This window comes from Anticarsia gemmatalis, chromosome 10 (genome assembly GCF_050436995.1).
Source record: "Anticarsia gemmatalis isolate Benzon Research Colony breed Stoneville strain chromosome 10, ilAntGemm2 primary, whole genome shotgun sequence".
NCBI classification, from domain to species: Eukaryota; Metazoa; Arthropoda; class Insecta; order Lepidoptera; family Erebidae; genus Anticarsia; species Anticarsia gemmatalis.
Genome location: NC_134754.1, coordinates 12,201,012 through 12,220,775, shown reverse-complemented (window position 1 = coordinate 12,220,775; position 19,764 = coordinate 12,201,012). Strand labels below are relative to the sequence as shown.

The window sequence follows — 19,764 nt, the reverse complement described above, 5'->3', positions numbered from 1 at the left end:
GACTTATGAATAAAAGAATTAAGGAGAATATTTAAAACAAAACCAAAATTAAACCTAATCCTAACATATACAACATACATACCTATACGATTATATACTTCTACTTATACGACATAATAAACTTACACGAAACATTTTTCAGAAACAGAAAATTGCTACAAATGGATTTTTTAATGCTGGTCGTCATTTAATCATGGACACAGGTACTTTCACACCAGTTGCTGAAATGTAGGTTGAGCTACAAAAATTACGTAAAATGGAATTAAACCAACCCTTATCAAATAGTTTTTTTAAATCGCCGTTCACATATTCCCACATTTTCTTTACGCATTTCGATTTTCCAGTATCGATGAAGTGCCTCACTAAGTAACAAGAAAATTCTTTATTAACTTTTATTCAAAGCTAATCTAATTAGCAATTTATAATCACAACTTATGAATTAGCGTTCTCATTCCCATTCACAATGGGACATAAAATAGAAGATCTTAATAACATCATGCAAAAATCCAATCAATTATTTCTCTCATAATAAGTGTTTTCATACAAAGAATCCATCTCAGATATTAATAGGTTGGTAAAGAAAACATTTTGTTTGTGGACCCCTCCCTCGCTTTGTGAGCCGTGGTCCAATTAGGTGGGAAAACAGCGGGTGATTAGCCATGACTGTGACGTATTATTACTGTTTTATTATTGTTTTCATACTTTTGGTAATATTTTGATTGTTTGGAAAAGCTTTCTGAAGAATTTTCTCTTGATTTTAGTTACATACATCTATCTAACGATTAACGAGCAAGGGAGAGTTCTACTAAATCATACTTGCAAAATATTTTTGTATACAGATTACAATATTGTGGAATATTGTACTTTTGATGTTATTTAAAAGAACTATTCGTTGTTACGTATGAACAGTAATAAGTATAAATGATCACCTTATTGATGCCCAGAGTAGGCATACATTTTATGTCTAGTTAGCTAAGGTGAATTTATAACACAATTGATAAAGGTTTATTTTAGTTTTGCAAACTTTTATCGATTGTGTTGGTTTCATATGAAAAAATAATGGAAACTATTTCAAATTCCCACTGTCACCCAAATGATTCTAACTTACCCAAGTTGACGGTAATCAAATGGTAAAAGTAAATGTCGCAATTTGTCCTAGAGGGCTTAAATAGCGTTATACGAGTATTTATTTCTATGCTCCACCCCTTTACATACATTTTGTCTGTCAAATCAGAGCCACAATTCCGTTATGAAACCAAACATTTGTTTAACACTTCCATCACTTCCTACCACAGACTAATCAATACCTTTCACTCAAAAACCAACCTTACAACCTTCAACTTAAGATTCAAAATGCGTTTAAGAGTTGGTCTTTATAGGAGTATTTGAGTAAACAGTAGGAGGTTTATTAGCCGTCGTGTGAACAGACGTGTGTGTCCGACAATCGGACAAATTCGGACGTTTTCGGAAACACTCGGGTGTGACAAGTTTGATATATGAGGCCCTATTAATTGGTTGTTCGGAATGTATTTCAGGTATTCTTCTTTGCTTTTGTGTTATAACCATTAATTTGAACGTACAGTTATATCAAAATAATAGACGTAATTTTTTGCAGAAAATCTCGTTATGTTTGCTTCCAATGAAGCTTCAGCTCGCGAAAAGATTTCTTGATGTGAATATTTTCATCCAAATCCGTTCAGTAGTGATTGTTTAACAAACATAGATATTCCGTAGATGGATTGGCATTGAAAGATACGTTAAAGTCGGTGCCGGTTATTGTCAATTTTTTTGTAAAATTCGTTTCCTTAACAGCCTTTCTTTCGACTATATCGGAATCGGCTACCAGTCTCAATGGATGCAGTTGGCTACCAGTATTTTACATGAAGCGACTGCCTATCTGACCTTTACAACTTACCTGGGACATAACACGATACCCTTCGGTAAGACTGGTTGTCAGACTTTCAAACTTCTGACTACTGTTAACTTTAGAACTTTAGAAGATCTACCCACCATTAGGAAAACCCATTAATAGATTAATAGAAGACAGACCCAGCTAATGTCGTTTCCTTTCCTGATCATTTACCAACCGAATCTTTTTAATATAAACTAAACGCCTCTTTTCAAAGCCTCCTTATAATAAACCCTATTATTTGAATTAATATCAGGTAGCAGGCTTCAACACTCGTACTAATTATTGTGTTTGTGCCCACCACCTTTGTACCAATGAATGGCGTGATGGTGAATGAGGCGAGCTAATGTGCCGGGGTCAGATATTCCTCGTGTAACGCGATATACCACTATAGTGTGCCAATTCCTTTATACTTGTTAGCGCTTTGAACAAATAAGATTTGAGATTGAGGTTTCATGTTTTCTATTTCTGTAGAAATCATTATTTGTTCTTTGTTTTAAGCTGAAATTAGATTCTTCTGTTCTTTTCTATGCATAAGAATAAATAGGTACGTATGTCAGTATGAAATAGAACTACTGTATATATAAAATTGGGTTGGACCTTAAAATCTTGGTGCTGTTTTAGTAAATTCTAAGATTTGTATAACAGTTGTTTTGACGCTGAAATAACTAAACCGATTTGTACGAAATTAGGCTGAAAATATACTGAGGAAGGATATTATGTTGCCAAAAACAATTCAGCCGATCTGCGGGCTTACACAAGTATGAATTTTAAATAACATATTTTTACTTCAAACAATAAATGGCGGTTACGATCAAAAAAATATAAAACAAAAATAATTAAAATCCAATCTCAGAAACAAAGTTCGCTATTAAAATTAATGAACCAATCATTACTTTACATATTAATCAGAACACAAGGCTAATTTTAATTTTAACACCTCAATACAAAGCGAAAATGTCGGCTCGATCTGATTTTGACAAATGAACTTGACATATAGAACTAAAGGAACTAATTCGAGTGAATGAATGAGTGAATGGGTGAATGTCTTAGTACAAAAGGTTACAATCAACGTGTGGACAATGGGTTATTCGCAATTAATGTGGAATGGCATCACCTGTGTGACTGTGCCGCAAATTAATCATAGCAGTGACAGTTAATATGTGTATGTGCGAGTTATAAGACAACGTGAGTGGCGGGAGCGATTTACAAACTTCATTTCAGCTGTAAGTAGCTATGTTTTTGATATTTTGATTACATTATTCGATTAATTTTATACTATTAAACTTAATTTAACGGAAGATGTATGCAGAATTGTTTAAAATGTACCTTAACATTTGCCGTGCCGTTCTGACGTTTACACTGTTAGCTTCATCTACGTAGTACTTATTGCTGAAGTCCGGACCACTTTTTTTTTGGGGGGAGAAATCCCTTCGGATGCCCAACTTTCTTAGGGGAGAAATGTTGGGGTATGTGGTGCATTTCCACTAAAAACCACCCAACAATCTGGCGCGTGAACGGAATTAAGGCTCTGGGACATAAAACACTCTCTTGTTCCCTCCACCTAGAACTGAAGAGCTATTTGTAAGGCTTTTTTCTTTCCAAGCGCATTTTCAAGCTAGATTGAAAAGTCATAGCAAAATCTATTATCGCAAGCGGAAAATTCTGATTGGCATCTTGTATCTATCCTATTCAAAAATACTTTTCAGTAAATCGAATGCCTCATCACAGGTTTAAAAACATGATGAAATTCTTTATATATTTGAGACAAATATAAAAATCGCTACAGCTTATAAATTGTGTGTTATCTTCAATCACATGTACAGTGTGTAGTGACAATCGCACCGTGTTATTCCTTCCACCGACTGATGTTCAGTGTTCAGTGAAATGTGCACAACTGCACAAAGTATCTCTTTATTATACCACTGCGACTCGCTGCCTCTTGTAAAGTAGATCAATAGTAGCATTGTATTGTATAGAAGTTGTAGTGTAAAAATAAAGTGAAAAATATGTTGAAACTTTGTTTTAATTATGTCTGTTTTTGAAGTGGCCTATGTGAATATTGATAATTTAATTTTGATTATATCTCTTTTTGATGTCTCCCATGTGCTATAACTACGTATTAATGTGCTTCCAGAAATTTAAGATTGAAATAACAAATGCCTGAATTAAGTACCTACTAAAAATATATGGTAGATCTCTTTATAACGATTGGTTTCAATCAAAAGATTTCTTGTAATTTCTTTAAAAAGTAGCTTGTGTGTGTTTTTGGTAGGTTTGTCACATTTTTATTATAAAACTACAGTACGGATTTAGTCGACTGATAGACAAAAAAATAGTTAGTTAAAAGTATGTTACGAGGTCAGAATCACGATCAATTTAAGCTTTTTTATCTCCAAAAATAGCTATAAAACCCAATCGATCAGTCATCCTCCCAATTCTAAAATAGTGTTGACAAATTCAATCGGTACGTTTTGCCAACATTCGATCGTTTGACAGTTGAGTTTCTTTGCGAGGGTGGCTCCCCTGAGTGCCACCAGATTAAGGATTAGCGCCGGCGATCTGATTGACTTCGTGTTTGCAAAGGGTGCCAAGAATTTGGTACCCGTCCTAAATGTAGTTTTTTGAAGTAAATGATGGGTGAAATTGTAAGAGAGATGTCTGAGTACTTGAGTTTTCGTTGATAGTCAATCTATTTCCTGTGAGTTGGATTAGAGTACCTAATGAAATTAAATTATTTTTACAGTATTAGAAAGTTTCATTAGACTTCCATTTATGTCACAAGAAGTCGCATTGCTACGGAAAATTACCGCAAGCAAATAATTAATCAGATAATATTGATAAGTTCCTCTAAATTTTAGAATTCTATTTTACAAGATTACCTCTTAGTGGCTTGTTTTTATAATGACTTATTTTCATTATAATACGATCGAAAAAAGCGCCATTATTTTCTGTAAATAGTATTCCCGATTTAAACAAATTTATTTAACCAACTCACACTTGTTCTAATTTATTAATAATAAACCACTAATTCCAAAATCAATAAAACACCAGTTCATTAACCTCAACCAAAACTATTATCCTTCAATTCCCGTGGGTTGAGCGAGTTCGTGTAATACAACGCATTAAAAAATACATCGCTCCATTTAGTGAAGTATTCGTAAGAGTCGTAAGACAATAGGCTCCCCTAGTCGCGATGTTTGCACAATATTGTGCCGATGTGCTTTTACACGAACTATTCAAGAGGAGTGAAATAAATGAGCAATCGGTGAGAGGAATAATTTTGGTGTTGAAATATCTAATTTTATTTTGCAAAAAATTGTTAATTAAGGTATATAAGCAAAAACATAATTAGTAAATGACGTAATAAAAATGTATAACGATTTAAAAATGTGCCAAAAGTGAGACTTAATTAGTAGCTATGTATAAAACTTACGTGTTATAACGTTTATAAAGCATTCGTCCCTCTATTAATGATTTGAAGCGATCTCAGTATCGTAGATCCAGCAACAATTGGCCTCGTTCTGTGAAGATACTTTATAGTAAGGATTGTGTAATTTCTAGTTCATACCTACATTTTGAGAAATTAAGTAAGTACTAGAAGGAAAAAGGTTTGAAATGGTTAATTCAACAAGCGCAGCTTACCCCTTGGAAATAAAGCATTTTGTTTTACTACCTTAAAGATGCTTGTTTGAATTTAAGTCTGTTTCTCAGCTGTATAACAAAAAATAAGATTGCTTAATTTCTGTCAAAATCGTTTAAGTATTGTCCTCAACTCGTTCGTCTTCAATGCTCGCTATATATTCGCGTAAAACTACCCCCGTCCTAACAACCCCACGACATGTTGACACTCTGTATCTAGTCCTTTATTTGTCTCTCTTTTGTCACATTGTCACACTGTCACACTCCATTGTTTCAACAACACTACATTACGCACTTCGGTTCCCGTTTAGTGTAAATTCTTGTAGGGGTTGATAAGTTGTTTGTTCTAACTGTAGTGATATTTGAGGGTTTTAAGTAAATAAGAGCTGTTGTTTTGTGTCCCAAGAAAGTGCATTTAAATTAATGGGACTTTAACTTTTTTAAAGGAGATCATCCAGGCTCCATACATTTTTGGGCGATATATGCCACTTTCTTTTGTTGGCCGGCACTTTGAAAAAAGGCCCAAAATGGATGATCTCCTTTGCCAAATTGTTTGATTTCTAGATTAATTATCATGGATTATATTTCAGGTGTGTAGAAGAGTTGTTCCGAGCAAAATACTGGTACTATATACCAACTGCGATTGGCTGCCGACTCCAACATAATTGGAAGATTCTGATGATGATGAGGTAAGTCATTTCAGAATTTCCGCTTATCGCCACCCTTAGGTTATGTGAATTCGAGTGCCGTAAGGGGCACTAAATATTCAATATTAAAATTTTTAGGGACCATAGATAGTGACAGGCCGTATTTTATGTCCACGATTTGCGTATTTAGGAATATTTGTTCCACAAAATATCACATACACTTCTGTCTTAATAAGATAGAATGAAAGGAGCGTATAGGCTCGCAACCGGAAATACTATACAGGAAAGCAGGTTAAATTTTAAAAATAGTATTCACACTTAAGCCACAAGAAAATTACTGTGTATACCTATCACAAATTCTGTATTATTGTATCACTACCTCAGTTTTAATCACTACAAAATGAAAATTTCAAAGCAATTACCTCTTTCCATCTAATATTTACAACTAACTCCAATCTTACGATATCAAAGCGAGGTCCGAATTAACGTTCAAAGTAGCTGTCCACTGGCTTTCTAAAGCCGGGATTTTTAGCATCATCCTCTTGCTGTCTCGCTTACTCTTGTGGAGGTTTATATAGGTGTGAGTGAGAGGTGTGATGTCTAAGATTGGCGTGAATATTGTATGTGTGTTTGTTATACAGGGTCTTTGTAAACAAAATTGAATATTCAGTGAGGTGTTGAATCAGTGTTATACTCCCGTAGATGGACTTACGGTTAACGTTTCTGTTACGTGTGTAGTTTTTTATTGCTATTGTATTTTTATTATAAAAACTATTTTACTACTATTTTTATGCTAATGCATTGTAGCATGTGTTCCTTAAAAGGATAAATCCATGAATGATAGATCTCTACTTACTTCACTATACTATCTTGTTGAGAAAAAGTATTTGTTGATTTCATACATATTTTTCCGTGTCTAATAGCAATTTTACCTGTTATATGGTGTGTAGGTACTACTATTGAGGATTAGCAGATATAAATAAGAAAAAGACCAGCAGCACTTTGTCCTACCTGAAAATCGAACCCGATGTCTCGTGGTGAGCAGTCAGATACACTACCGACCGCACCACAGATCTAATAGCAATTTTACAATATATAGTCTTATTTATATGGTTTTAAAATCCCCCCACGAAACAGAAATTTATTCATAGTTAATGCGAGAATTGTGTTGAAATAATCGCAAGAAACGTGTACGTGAATACACATTGTTGAAGAACAATTATACCCTATCAGTATGTATGAGTTTCATCCGTTTTTGTTTACTAATCAGGTGATTACACTACGTTTTCTTGGAAGAGAGCTAAACGGGTTCAAACTGGGTCACTTTAGAACATATAAAACAGGCTATAAGGTTTAAATTGCATTGTTTCGAAGGGGTAGTAATGTATCTATCAGTGAACATTATAATCATCGTTTGTTAATCTAATTTGCACTGTATTTAATGAATAATTACAGAGTTATAGATACAATCTTAGATTAATAAGTGCAAGAAGTTTTCACTCGTAGACGAAGTCTTGAGCTGAATTCATAATAGGTACCTCTAGAATGAGACCAAAACCTGGAAATCAAACTTGATTCCTATTTTAAGCAATATTTTTACTTAACATTCTAGCAGACTGGCCCGACTTTTTCTGGATATAATAGAAATTTATCCCGTTGATTCTATTCCTACAGAAATTTTGATCCCATCAATCCCATACAAATCTTCTGCCGACAGTTGCAAACATGTTTAAAAAAAAGTTTAGTTGTTGAAAAGTTATGCGCGTAGATAAAAATTATATGTTTATCGAGATTAACATGTATTTAGTTTTAAGCTACTTTTAAAATAATAAATAAACATTACAAAAAACAAACATTTCGGTGATTCATTTTTTATAATAGTAAATCTCTATCTTCAATCTCCATCGCTATAGAAACTCTATTGCTATCATACAAAAAGGCTTTCGTAGACGTAATAGCCCCCGCTGGACTTAAGCCCGCTGAGCCCTTGTGAGCTATCGCAAATTAAATTTCATCCTTGGCCACTGACAACCATTCACTTTTCATATCACACGAGAGCCTTTGTGTCTACTTTTTTACTGTAAGTTGCAATTTTTTATGTATTTTGTTTATAATATTATGTTGTATAGATACAAGAATACAATTTTATTTTTGTAAAATAGGTGCTTGTTGTCTAAACTTAATCTTAAAAAAAAAATTCAATTACTTATTATATCTTTTTATCTAGCCTCTTTCTGCGTCCACTACTGGGCAAAGGCCTCTCCCTAGATTTCCAGTCTCCTCGGTCGTTTGCATTAATTAAATTGATAATATCACATACTTTTTTTACGACTTCTACAAATTCTCCATCCATTCTTTAAAATCATAAAAATAGCTTTTGACACAGATTTGCTACTTAACTATAATATGATATGTTGACAGAGTTTTATGCAAATAATAGAAAGTACCATACTACTAACAGTTCACATGACTACAAGAACAGTCTACCAATGAATGAAGCCGGCTATCATCATACACACTACAAAAATTACTAACTAATTCATTGTGCTGTGTTCACATACAACTAACTAAAGCTCGTAACAAATCGTCATTGTCATATGAATATCTGCTTTGTACTTGTCGAGGTTTCTAATTTTACTTACAAACCTTTACTTTGTAATTGCGTCCATTGGTGAGATTTATTAAAATTTGCACGCCACATGTGGCAGAATATGCGCTCTTTCACTTTTACTATCATCTATGTACACCATATTTGAGCAAATGAATTATTTGATTTGATTTGAGATTTTTTGTGATGCATCGAAATTTTATACGCGAATTAAGGTGTTTCATGATAAACATTTGCAGCTTATGCTGACAATGGTCACAAAATAACTCTTGTCAGAATAAGGCACTGTTCAAAGTTAGAATCCTGTGCCAATCAAAATACCTAATACCTAATGTAGTTTAAAGACACTCAAATTATAAAAAAAGTAATAGGTATAGTTAAAGGCCTTGATATTACCGAATGTTGGAGAATATTGCCGCATCAGCTAACGCCGCGCTGTCGTCATTCAATTGTCTTAATTGAGCCTGTGTGGAGACAGCGCAATACAAAAACGCAGTATTGCAGTGTTGTATATCAATGCAACGGGACACAGAGTAGATAATAATCAGACTTGTAATTATTGTCCCACGGTACTATGTGAATCTTGAACTTGTAGTACGAGTGGATGTGTGTCTGTCTGTTTGTTTGTACACCTATTACATGAAATTTCAAAAGATATGACAGATTCTTGTATATTTTGGAATACACGCGCAATATTATAGCATTTTCGCCAGAAAATGCATGAGTACCTCTTTGTTACTATGGTATTATCGCCACTGCCTTTGTGCCAGGTATCGTAGATTCGATTCCCATAGACTTTAATTCTCTTTTCATTTAGATATAGTCCAACAACTGAGTATAGAGCCTTGTATGCATTGACAATGGTATAAAAATTTAAAACATTAGATTCCCGCAGACTTTTGTAGCTGACACTGTCAACAACACTACCCCTCTTATTCATAAACACGCTTTAAACTTATTTTAGTTAAAAAGCTACTATCATATGTTTTCTCTTTTTCATTTCGCTAAGGAGTGAAAGAAACAAAACACTTTATAACCCTTTCATAACTTCATATATTTTTATGAATAAGAGGGTACACCTTTATTTAAGAAACACATGAAAATTAGCAATTATAATCTACATAACTTGTGCATCCCAAGGCTCTCTACTAAGTTGTATAATAAAATACTAATTTATTCTCTGTTTAATCAGCTGCGACTACGAGCGGAGTCGCGTGTACAAACCAGTATGGTATAACTGTAGGTGTTAATCGTTGTCATTTGTTGCCAGTCATATGTACTGCGAGTAATTGCTTTGTTTTGTGATACATATTGTGTATAGCGACATCTATTAGCGTTGTAAGTACACTATTGAAATTGAATTATTTATGGTTTCTGGAAATTTGTGATTCCTGATTCTTTGATGCACTGTGCGTGGAATAGGTACTAGTGAGGTTGTGGGTTCGATTACCAAAAAAACGTTTTTTTGGGGCTTTTACAAATAGTGATTTTGATATGTACTTTTTCAGGGTTTTGTCTTATATTTTAATAATTGTACTTCAAGAAATTCATACAATCCTAGTAATTAAACACTCGTTAAGCTCAAAGGTTTGTGTTTTGGAATGATTTTACATCGGTAGTGCAATGGGTACTGGGATTTGAATCCACGACCTCTCAATAAATTTAAAGAACAGTACTAAATTTGACATAATAAAAAAACTGCTTTTACTCGATCTCAAAATATTTTTCCTCAATTTTTCTTTTCATCCCCTATTCTTATTCTTAGGGGTGACTCCATAATAATGTCTATCAATTTGCACCCTCGTATTCAAAGCGATTTAATTTTTTGCACTATTCCCGACGGTCAATTCGATATTCGTTGCGTCAGAAACATGACTGGGGTGGACAGAGGACATTTTATTATGAGATTTTTATCTTCTTTATTGAGATTTGGAAGTCTATTTTTATGAAGTACGAAAGTGAGTTTATTTTCAAGTAAATATTTAGGTATTTATACGTATAAAATAATGACTTTCTATTTCTAACAACAATAAACGAGTCTACTAAGTTAATGATTTTTTTATACCTATTGATTCGAAATCATTTTTTTGTAGAAGTTATATGGGTATGGCAACACACTTTCTTGAAATATATAATATTATCTTACGCAATGGTCTTGTAATTAATTTGCAGTGTCATAGACTCTATCTAAAATGTCTCTCAAAAGAAAACTTTACTACTGTTCATGACCCGAAAATGTAATACTGTCACCACTTCTATGAAAAATAAAAATATCAGCGTTCCATTTTTACCCTTTGTGCACGGAACTCTAAAACTCTACCTTCTACAGCAACACACTTTTATTCTACAGCAAATATTTTATCTAAATACGTATAAAGTTGTCGTGTTTCCACCATATTTCCTAATTAAATCCCTTTGAACCAATATCTTAGATAACATCGGTTTGCGCACGCAGCACAGAGTGCGCGGCGAGTGGCGTAGACGCGGCGTAATTAAGAAGTAACCCATATTAGCGCATCTATTCCTTACATCGGCTATGTTAATTGTTTGCGCTGAACGTGACTCAGTGATAGCCTTTTGTTGGGTTTTACATACGGATCGGTTAGTTGGCGAACTTGTTGGAACTGTGTAGTTGAGTTAATTGTTAAAGGACAATTGTCTTTGTATTACGTGGAGATTGGTTGACGTTACGAATCGATTGTTCCGACAAAATTGACCAAAATCGCCTACTGACCAATACAGCAAGCACATTTGCCATTTTCAGCATCATCAAAATCAAAATCTAATCATTTATCCATTTAGGTCAAATATTGACATTTATGATGGAATGGGATAGATGGGAAAGGGGGTAGAGCCTTATGCCATATAATAACAATGACATTTTGCATTATATCTAGGTTTTTTGTGACCTATACTGAAACCATAAGCAAAACTAGTATTAAAACGTATACAGTTACATGCAAATAACGTTATAGAAACTAATTACCTATTTCTAATTTTTTTAGTCAAGACACATATACCTAAACCGTTCTATTAAAGTATTCACCAAATTATCACCATATTTAGATCTAATGCAATTATTTTAAGAATAAATCATCAGGTTTAGACGTCTGTATGTAGCTAGTAAACCTACAAACCGTTGGCTACACGGAAGTGTGTCGCATCTGATAGGTTTCTCTTTGTAGCGCCGATACGCGCACCTCTGCACTGCACTTATACGCGGCCACAGCGCGTACACACGATAGCCGCTATAGCCGCGCAAACACTCGCTAATAAATATAGAAGAGACACGTTTGTGCGTGACCCGAGATTATGTTGATTGTAAGATTTGCTGTTTCTAAAAGGGCATATGTTTTATGTGTTTGTAATGGGAGATGTACTCTTTCTGAAATAGCATACCGCTCCCACGCTAGTTAGAGATCGACCTAAAGCAATGTTAATGATTTTCTAAGGGCTTGACCTCAAACGATACTCATAACTTTTCAGCCTAAAGATGTTTTATAGTGATGAAAACATAACATCTAAGTGTTTTTAACCGACTTTACAAAAAGCAGGAGTTCGTCAATTCAATTGTTTTTTTTTTTATTTATTATTTTTTCAAAACATATTTTGACGAGATGCAAAGATCCAACACGCATTTCTGCACAGCACAGCACTGAATCAAGTCAATTCCCTCCCCCATTTCAAGATAAGACTCTTACCTAGCAAAAACCATATTGACTAAAAAATATTTTACAGTCATATCCAAATTTTTAATGCTTTTTTTCCTTTAAATAAAATACTTTATCTACTTCCTAGCTGCGGTTATAAATAACACGTAGGTACAACACACAGAGCGTAACCAATACAAGACCGCAACAAACATATAAAAAACAAGTGATCTCCGTAACGGACCCCTTGACCACAAAACAATGCCTTAACTAAGGATCAATTAATTAATAATTTAAACATGTTTTAAACTAACTAAAGTCAGCTCCACATAAGTGTTGTGAATAAGCGCGATGATCGCGAACGAGCGGGAACGAATCGGTACCTATGTGCTTATTTTCGCAGAGAACGCTAAACTTAAATCATTATAACTTAATTTATTAATTGTTAATTGTGAATCCATAGAATTTAATTTAATAAAAATTGACAATGTCAAAATAACAGCTGATTTTTGCTTTTCTCTTCTCTTTTCCTTTAAAAGCAAAGAAAATATTAATAAAGAAAATATAAATAATATAAATTTATAAAGCCAGTACGAGGCATCATAAAAGCTGAAGTAAAATTACGGATTTTTTCAAAAACATATATTTTAATAACTTCTTAGTGGCAGCCCTAAGGCGAAACCGCCGGAACGCCGTATATGTATAATATTAATAATAATATGAATCATGAAGAACCTAAGCGAAGCTGACAGAACGCGTTCGGATCCCTCGGCAACGCTCGGGCTTCGTGAGTGCGCCGCCGCGACGTCCCTGTCAACTGCTGACAGCCCGTCATTTTTCTATTGTGTTTTTGTATAATTTGTTGTAAATTTATTGTAAATTTGTATTTCTTTTTTGTTGTATGTCTAGTTTTAAGTGTACAAACAATGGCAGCAACTCGGAGGTAAGCACAAGTCAACCTTCCACATCGGGTGAAGGTCTAGCCGTTTGCCCTTTCTGCCCCCAGGCTCGCTCCTTTAAGGGTGTGAGGGGTTTGAAGATACATTTGGGTCGAATGCATAAATCCCAGAATGTGTTTTCAAACTCCTCCACTTTGCAGTTAAGACAATCTGATACAGATATTATTCAAATTCCCTTTTGGCAAACATTAACAAAGTTAAAAAATTCCGTTCCGGTTTTAAAAAGAATTCCCCGCGGCGCGAGGCCTTCCGTGGCAAAAAATTTGGCACAATGCATTGGCCTCGTCGTTCGGGAGAATTCTGTCACAGCTTGGAAGCAGCTTCTCACTTTCCCTTATAGAATACTACATATTCCCAATTTTCGATCCAACCAAAAATCTTTAACATCCCAAATTAAAGAAAACTGTCTTTTTTCGGCCCTTGATTTTGAACCCAAATTTTCAACCTTCAGCAGTAAATCAATTTTTAGTTATGTGGAATCAAAATTAAGGGAAGGTGATATAAGGGGGGCAGCTAGACTTTTATTTAGCGATGACGTGGTGGCGCCTTGCTCTCCTGAAACACTTGCTGGTTTGGAGAGCAAACACCCGGTGCCAGGGGATGGTCTTTCCTTCCCAGATCCACCAGACACCAATGATTACATAAGCATTGTAGCCAAGGACGTCATTATGGCTGTTAATTCTTTCAGGAGTGGCTCTGCCGGTGGCCTCGACGGTTTAACGCCGCAGCACTTAAAAGACCTGCTGTGTTCTACCGCCGGGGAGGCTGGCGATTCGCTGTTGAAGGAGTTAACGGCCTTAATTAATTTAATGCTCTCCGGCGGTGTGACTGATGGCATCATTGATATTTTGTATGGGGCCAATCTGTGTGCCCTACGCAAGAGCGATGGTGGCATCCGTCCCATCGCCGTAGGTTGTACATATCGGCGGATGGCAGCCAAAATAGCTTGTTATTATTATCGTGACGTTTTTTCAGATAAACTACAGCCCCTGCAGCTCGGCTATGGATCCAGAGGGGGCTGTGAGGCTGCCATCCACGCCCTAGCGACGTACCTTGACCGTGAGGAAGGACAGGTCATCCTGAAGGTTGACGTTAAAAACGCCTTCAATTCGGTTAACCGGGACACCTTGTTGACTGAAATTAAAAAGGAAGCTCCCAAAATTTTCAGTTTTCTTTGGCAATGTTATCGACAACCATCAAAATTATTGTATAAAGACCACCTTTTAGAATCAGCAGTGGGATGTCAACAAGGTGACCCACTTGGACCAGCCATTTTCAGTTTGGCAATACAACCAATCATTCGGCAGCTAAATTCAAAATTCAACGTTTGGTATTTAGATGACGGAACTCTTGGAGGTGATTTAGAAACAGTTTTAAAGGATTTGGAATTTCTAAAAATCAATTTTTCAAAAATCGGTTTAGAACTTAACACAAGCAAATGCGAAATTTATCTTTCCGACTCAGTTGATAAAGATTTGGCCCTCTCAAAATTTAATATTTTAGCTCCTAATATCAAAATTGTTAAAAAGGATTCTCTTCGCCTCCTTGGGTCTCCCATCTTTGACGATGCTTTTAATTTTTTCATAGACGAAAAAATACAAAATTTTTGTAAAGTTTCGGACCGCCTGGAAAAAATTAACGTTCATTCGGCCTTTACAATTATCCGGTACTGTCTTTTTGTCCCTAAATTTACCCACGTAATTAGATCTACACATTTTTGGAAACATTTAACACTTTTAGGAAAAATAGACAAAATTATTGAAAATACAGTCAGCAAAATTTTAAATTTAGCCATGAACGACCGAGTGTGGCTTCAGGTGAGCTTACCCGTTCGCCTGGGCGGCCTCGGCGTTCGCAAAATTACTGATGTGAGTTTACCAGCTTTTTTGGCCTCAGTCCACAGCACTGAAGTTTTAACCAGGAAGATTCTACCCAACTAGCACACAAGCGCTATAACAAGCTGCACAATGGCCGGCTAAAGGATTTTTATAACGCCTTAGGCTCCTTAGTAAGAAGTATAGTGGTTCTATAAGCGGCTACAGATCTCTTGTAGCGTCAAATAGGCCCATACTGTCCAGCTTATAGCTCTAAATTGGATCTACAGTGGTCGTAAATAGTAATTATAATAGTACGTAGTATAGTAGTAATACAGGAGCGCTAAAATAAGATGAAGGTGGTATAATCGCGCTACAAGAGCTTTTTCGCAGCTTCGTGGCGCTTACCAGCTGTTGTACAGAGGTGGTTAGCGCCACGAGCGTTCGAAAAAGCTCTTGCAGCGCGATTATACCACCTTTACCTTATTTTAGCGCTACTGTGTAACGGTTATAAATGCTAACGCTCTAAATTAGTAATATAGTCGGTTTATTATGGTGTAAACTAAATATATTTTTTTAAAATGAATCATCAGTGACAAATGAGGAGACATTTTATTTTTACGGATTGGATTATGAAAATAACAAGTAGTCTATCGCTTTTATTTCTTTGTGTACGTGATATGAAAGTGCGAGTGCCAGTTTGCTGTCAATATATATGTATATTATCGTCAATATTTTCATGCGCCCTCAAAATATTCAGTTTTAAATGCAAAAATTATATAGATATGTGGATTTGGAAATTGTATTTTGAACATAAATAAGACTTTGAGGGTTACAGATAGTTTAATAAGGGTTATAGGTAATAAAAAATGATTTTAATTATGTTAACGTTACCAGGCTATAGATTTATATGATCTTCAAAAGATCGTAATAACCTCAAAAAATATGTTTACCAAATACTGTAATGGCGTCTCGATCAAGCACCTCTCAGAGTTGGTTACATCTGCTCTAGCGCCTTAAGCTGTACAAAGGCTCTATGGTTTGCTGTTGTAGACCTCAAGGTTCTGCAGTTGTGGCATAGGAGTGCTTCAATATAACTGTTTTGGTCGCACACCAGCATTTTACTCGTACTTTTAGGGGTCAGTCGTTGAATATTAAAATAGTTTGAAAATCATTTTTTTTTTATTTATATTTATTTTATTTATTTTATTTATTTTATTTATTTTATTTATTTTATTTATTTTATTTATTTTATTTATTTTATTTATTTTATTTATTTTATTTATTTTATTTATTTTATTTATTTCATTTATTTTATTTATTTCATTTATTTCATTTATTTCATTTATTTTATTTATTTTATTTATTTTATTTATTTTATTTATTTTATTTATTTTATTTATTTTATTTATTTTATTTATTTTATTTATTTTATTTATTTTATTTATTTTATTTATTTTATTTATTTTATTTATTTTATTTATTTTATTTATTTTATTTATTTTATTTATTTTATTTATTTTATTTATTTTATTTATTTTATTTATTTTATTTATTTTATTTATTTTATTTATTTTATTTATTTTATTTATTTTATTTATTTTATTTATTTTATTTATTTTATTTATTTTATTTATTTTATTTATTTTATTTATTTTATTTATTTTATTTATTTTATTTATTTTATTTATTTTATTTATTTTATTTATTTTATTTATTTTATTTATTTTATTTATTTTATTTATTTTATTTATTTTATTTATTTTATTTATTTTATTTATTTTATTTATTTTATTTATTTTATTTATTTTATTTATTTTATTTATTTTATTTATTTTATTTAAAAACAGTTGACAGACTGAACCACCACTGCACCTATGTAAATATATTATGATAATAATTTTAAGCTTTAGAATAAAGGTATATTACTCGGTTATAGCGCTTTAGGTGCTTAACATAATTCTGTTATCCCCATGGCTGTAAAAATGTTTCGAATGATACCTTATACATCTATTTGCCGAACAGAAGCCATATAAATATCTGATATAACGCTCAAGGCGCTATTAAAGACCTACGCAACTCTTTTATAGATGAGTAATACACTAGCCCTAAAAAAATCTGTTATAGAACCTAAGGCATTACAAAAAGCTTATTTACGCTCTTGAGCGCTATAAGCGCAACGCATAACTCCGTTTAAACTCCTTTATCTCCTAAAGTCCCCTTATACAGTTAACGGTGTTATAGAAGATTCCATTAACTCAGTTATACTTCCCTAGGCTGTCTAGCGATGCAATTACATGCTCATATATCACTATAAGTCATTAGTTTCCTACTAAACGGCTACTATCCCGCCTAGCTGTTAAAGGGTTTTTTAAATAGCTAGTATACAACTCGTAGAGAATTGTACAGCATTTGAACGACTCTTATGCAACTATCAGGCTGTATAACGACTGTATAAGCAGCTTGTGTGCTAGTTGGGTAGAACCCTTAAAACTGGTTAATTCCGAGGTGCTTTGTAAGACTGACGCCTTAAATGCCTGGAAAATGGCTTGTCCAAATATAGATGCTCCCACTAACCCTTCCTGCCAAAGACAGTGGGACGTGCCGCTCTGCGCCAAGGTAAGGCAGTCCCTTCTGGACAGCACTTCCACTGCCGCAGAGCGCGCGCGCCTTCTGGCTGTGGGTGAGTGGGAATCGGGTTTATGGCTGCAGGCTCTCCCGTCGTCCAATGTAGGGATTATGTTGGACGACGCCACCTTCCGACTTGCTGCCTGCCTCCGTGTAGGGGCACCTTGTGTATCTCCGCACCGCTGTCATTGCGGTGTACTAGTCGACAACCTCGGACATCACGGCCTCTCCTGTAGTAGGAGCGCCGGCCGCATTTCACGTCATTGCAGCTTAAATGACATAATTCGTCGTGCTCTTGTCACCGCCGGCGTGCCAGCTGTTCTTGAACCTAATGGGCTGGCACGTGACGATGGCAAGAGACCTGATGGTATGTCGTTGCTACCTTGGAAGATGGGTAGGCCTTTGGTATGGGACGCAACTTGCGTCGATACCCTTGCGCCATCACATCTTCCTAGCACGTCGATTTGCTCCGGCGCTGCTGCTGCAGCTGCAGAGTCCCTCAAACGACGCAAATATGCAAATCTTATTGGTGATTGCATATTTGAGCCGTTCGGAGTTGAGACGATGGGGTCGTGGGGTCCGAGTGCAAAAAAAATTTTCTTTGATATCTCTCGCCGAATAATCAGCACGACACGTGACCAGAGGGCTGGCCTTTACTTAGGGCAAAGAATAAGCATTGCCATTCAACGTGGCAATGCTGCCAGCCTTCTGGGCACGTTACCCGGGGACGGCGATGCGGAGATATTTTATGATGCCTTATTTTAATTTTAATTTTATTTATGTTTAGTTCCTTTATTATTATTATTTTTTTTTTTTCGTTTGTACATATAAAATTATTATTTAATGTATTAATTTAATGTTTAGTTCTAGTTAATTATCTATAATAAATTTAATAAAAACTAAACTTTAATGGTAATTTTAAATTACAAATTGTTTCATCATCACATCGTCTGATTTTCGATCTGTAGCAGCAAATCTTCAGAAATACATGTATGTATGTATTGAAGAAAATTTGCTTGGGATATGTTGTGATAACTAACCAATATTTTAACTGTTAAAGTCTAGTAGCCCTTTTCTTAGTTCCTTAAAGTCCTACTGGATGAGGGAAGACATACATAATATTTTTTCCAAAATTGGCATTTAGCAGCTAAAATGAGTAACAAAACATACATAATTCGCATTATAATTCTACGCCTTTACGTCAATAATGTATATCCGCCACAACAGTGTAATCATGTCGCATTTGTATTCAGACGCATATTCGCGTCATACAGGGTGTAATTACGCGTTTTTACGCGTCGCCGTAATGAATCGGTACAAGCCGCTACTGTACGCTTTTTGCGGCGTAATTGTCGAGGACTCAATCGAAGGTGATCGATATTGAGATATAAAAAGCAATGCATCGACAATTTGTTTCGTGATGCGACTGAGAATTATGTATTGTAATTATATTATTTACTAGCTGACCCGCGCAACTTCGCTTGCGTTACGTAAGTTAAAAATTTTCCCCGTTTTTGTAACATTTTTCACTGGTATTCTGCTCCTATTGGTAGTAGCGTGATGATATATAGCCTATAACCTTCCTCGATAAATGGACTATCTAACACTGAAAGAATTTTTCAAATCGGACCAGTAGTTCCTGAGATTAGCGCGTTCAAACAAACAAACAAACAAACAAACAAACAAACAAACTCTTCAGCTTTATAATATTAGTATAGATTGATGAAACAAACCGACAATCGAATTGCTATTAAAAACACCTACTGGTATATAAAAAGGTTAAAATACAAGTTTATGAATCTTGCCTACCGACTCTCATATAAGTATTATACTTCTTAATAAAGAACTATATAAATAATACGGTTATTGGAACATCGTATGCTTAAATAACAGTAAATTAAGAAGCC

The 19,764-nt window shown here is 34.5% G+C and overlaps 1 protein-coding gene across 1 annotated transcript; it reads left to right on the top strand.

Annotated features, from left to right (window-relative positions):
- The first annotated feature begins 17,736 nt into the window (after positions 1 to 17,736).
- On the top strand, positions 17,737 to 18,642 carry LOC142976226 (uncharacterized). Its single transcript, XM_076119507.1, has one exon. It carries the CDS (start codon positions 17,774 to 17,776, stop codon positions 18,620 to 18,622), a length of 849 nt encoding a protein of 282 aa, XP_075975622.1. The 5' UTR covers positions 17,737 to 17,773; the 3' UTR covers positions 18,623 to 18,642.
- The last annotated feature ends 1,122 nt before the right edge of the window (positions 18,643 to 19,764 follow it).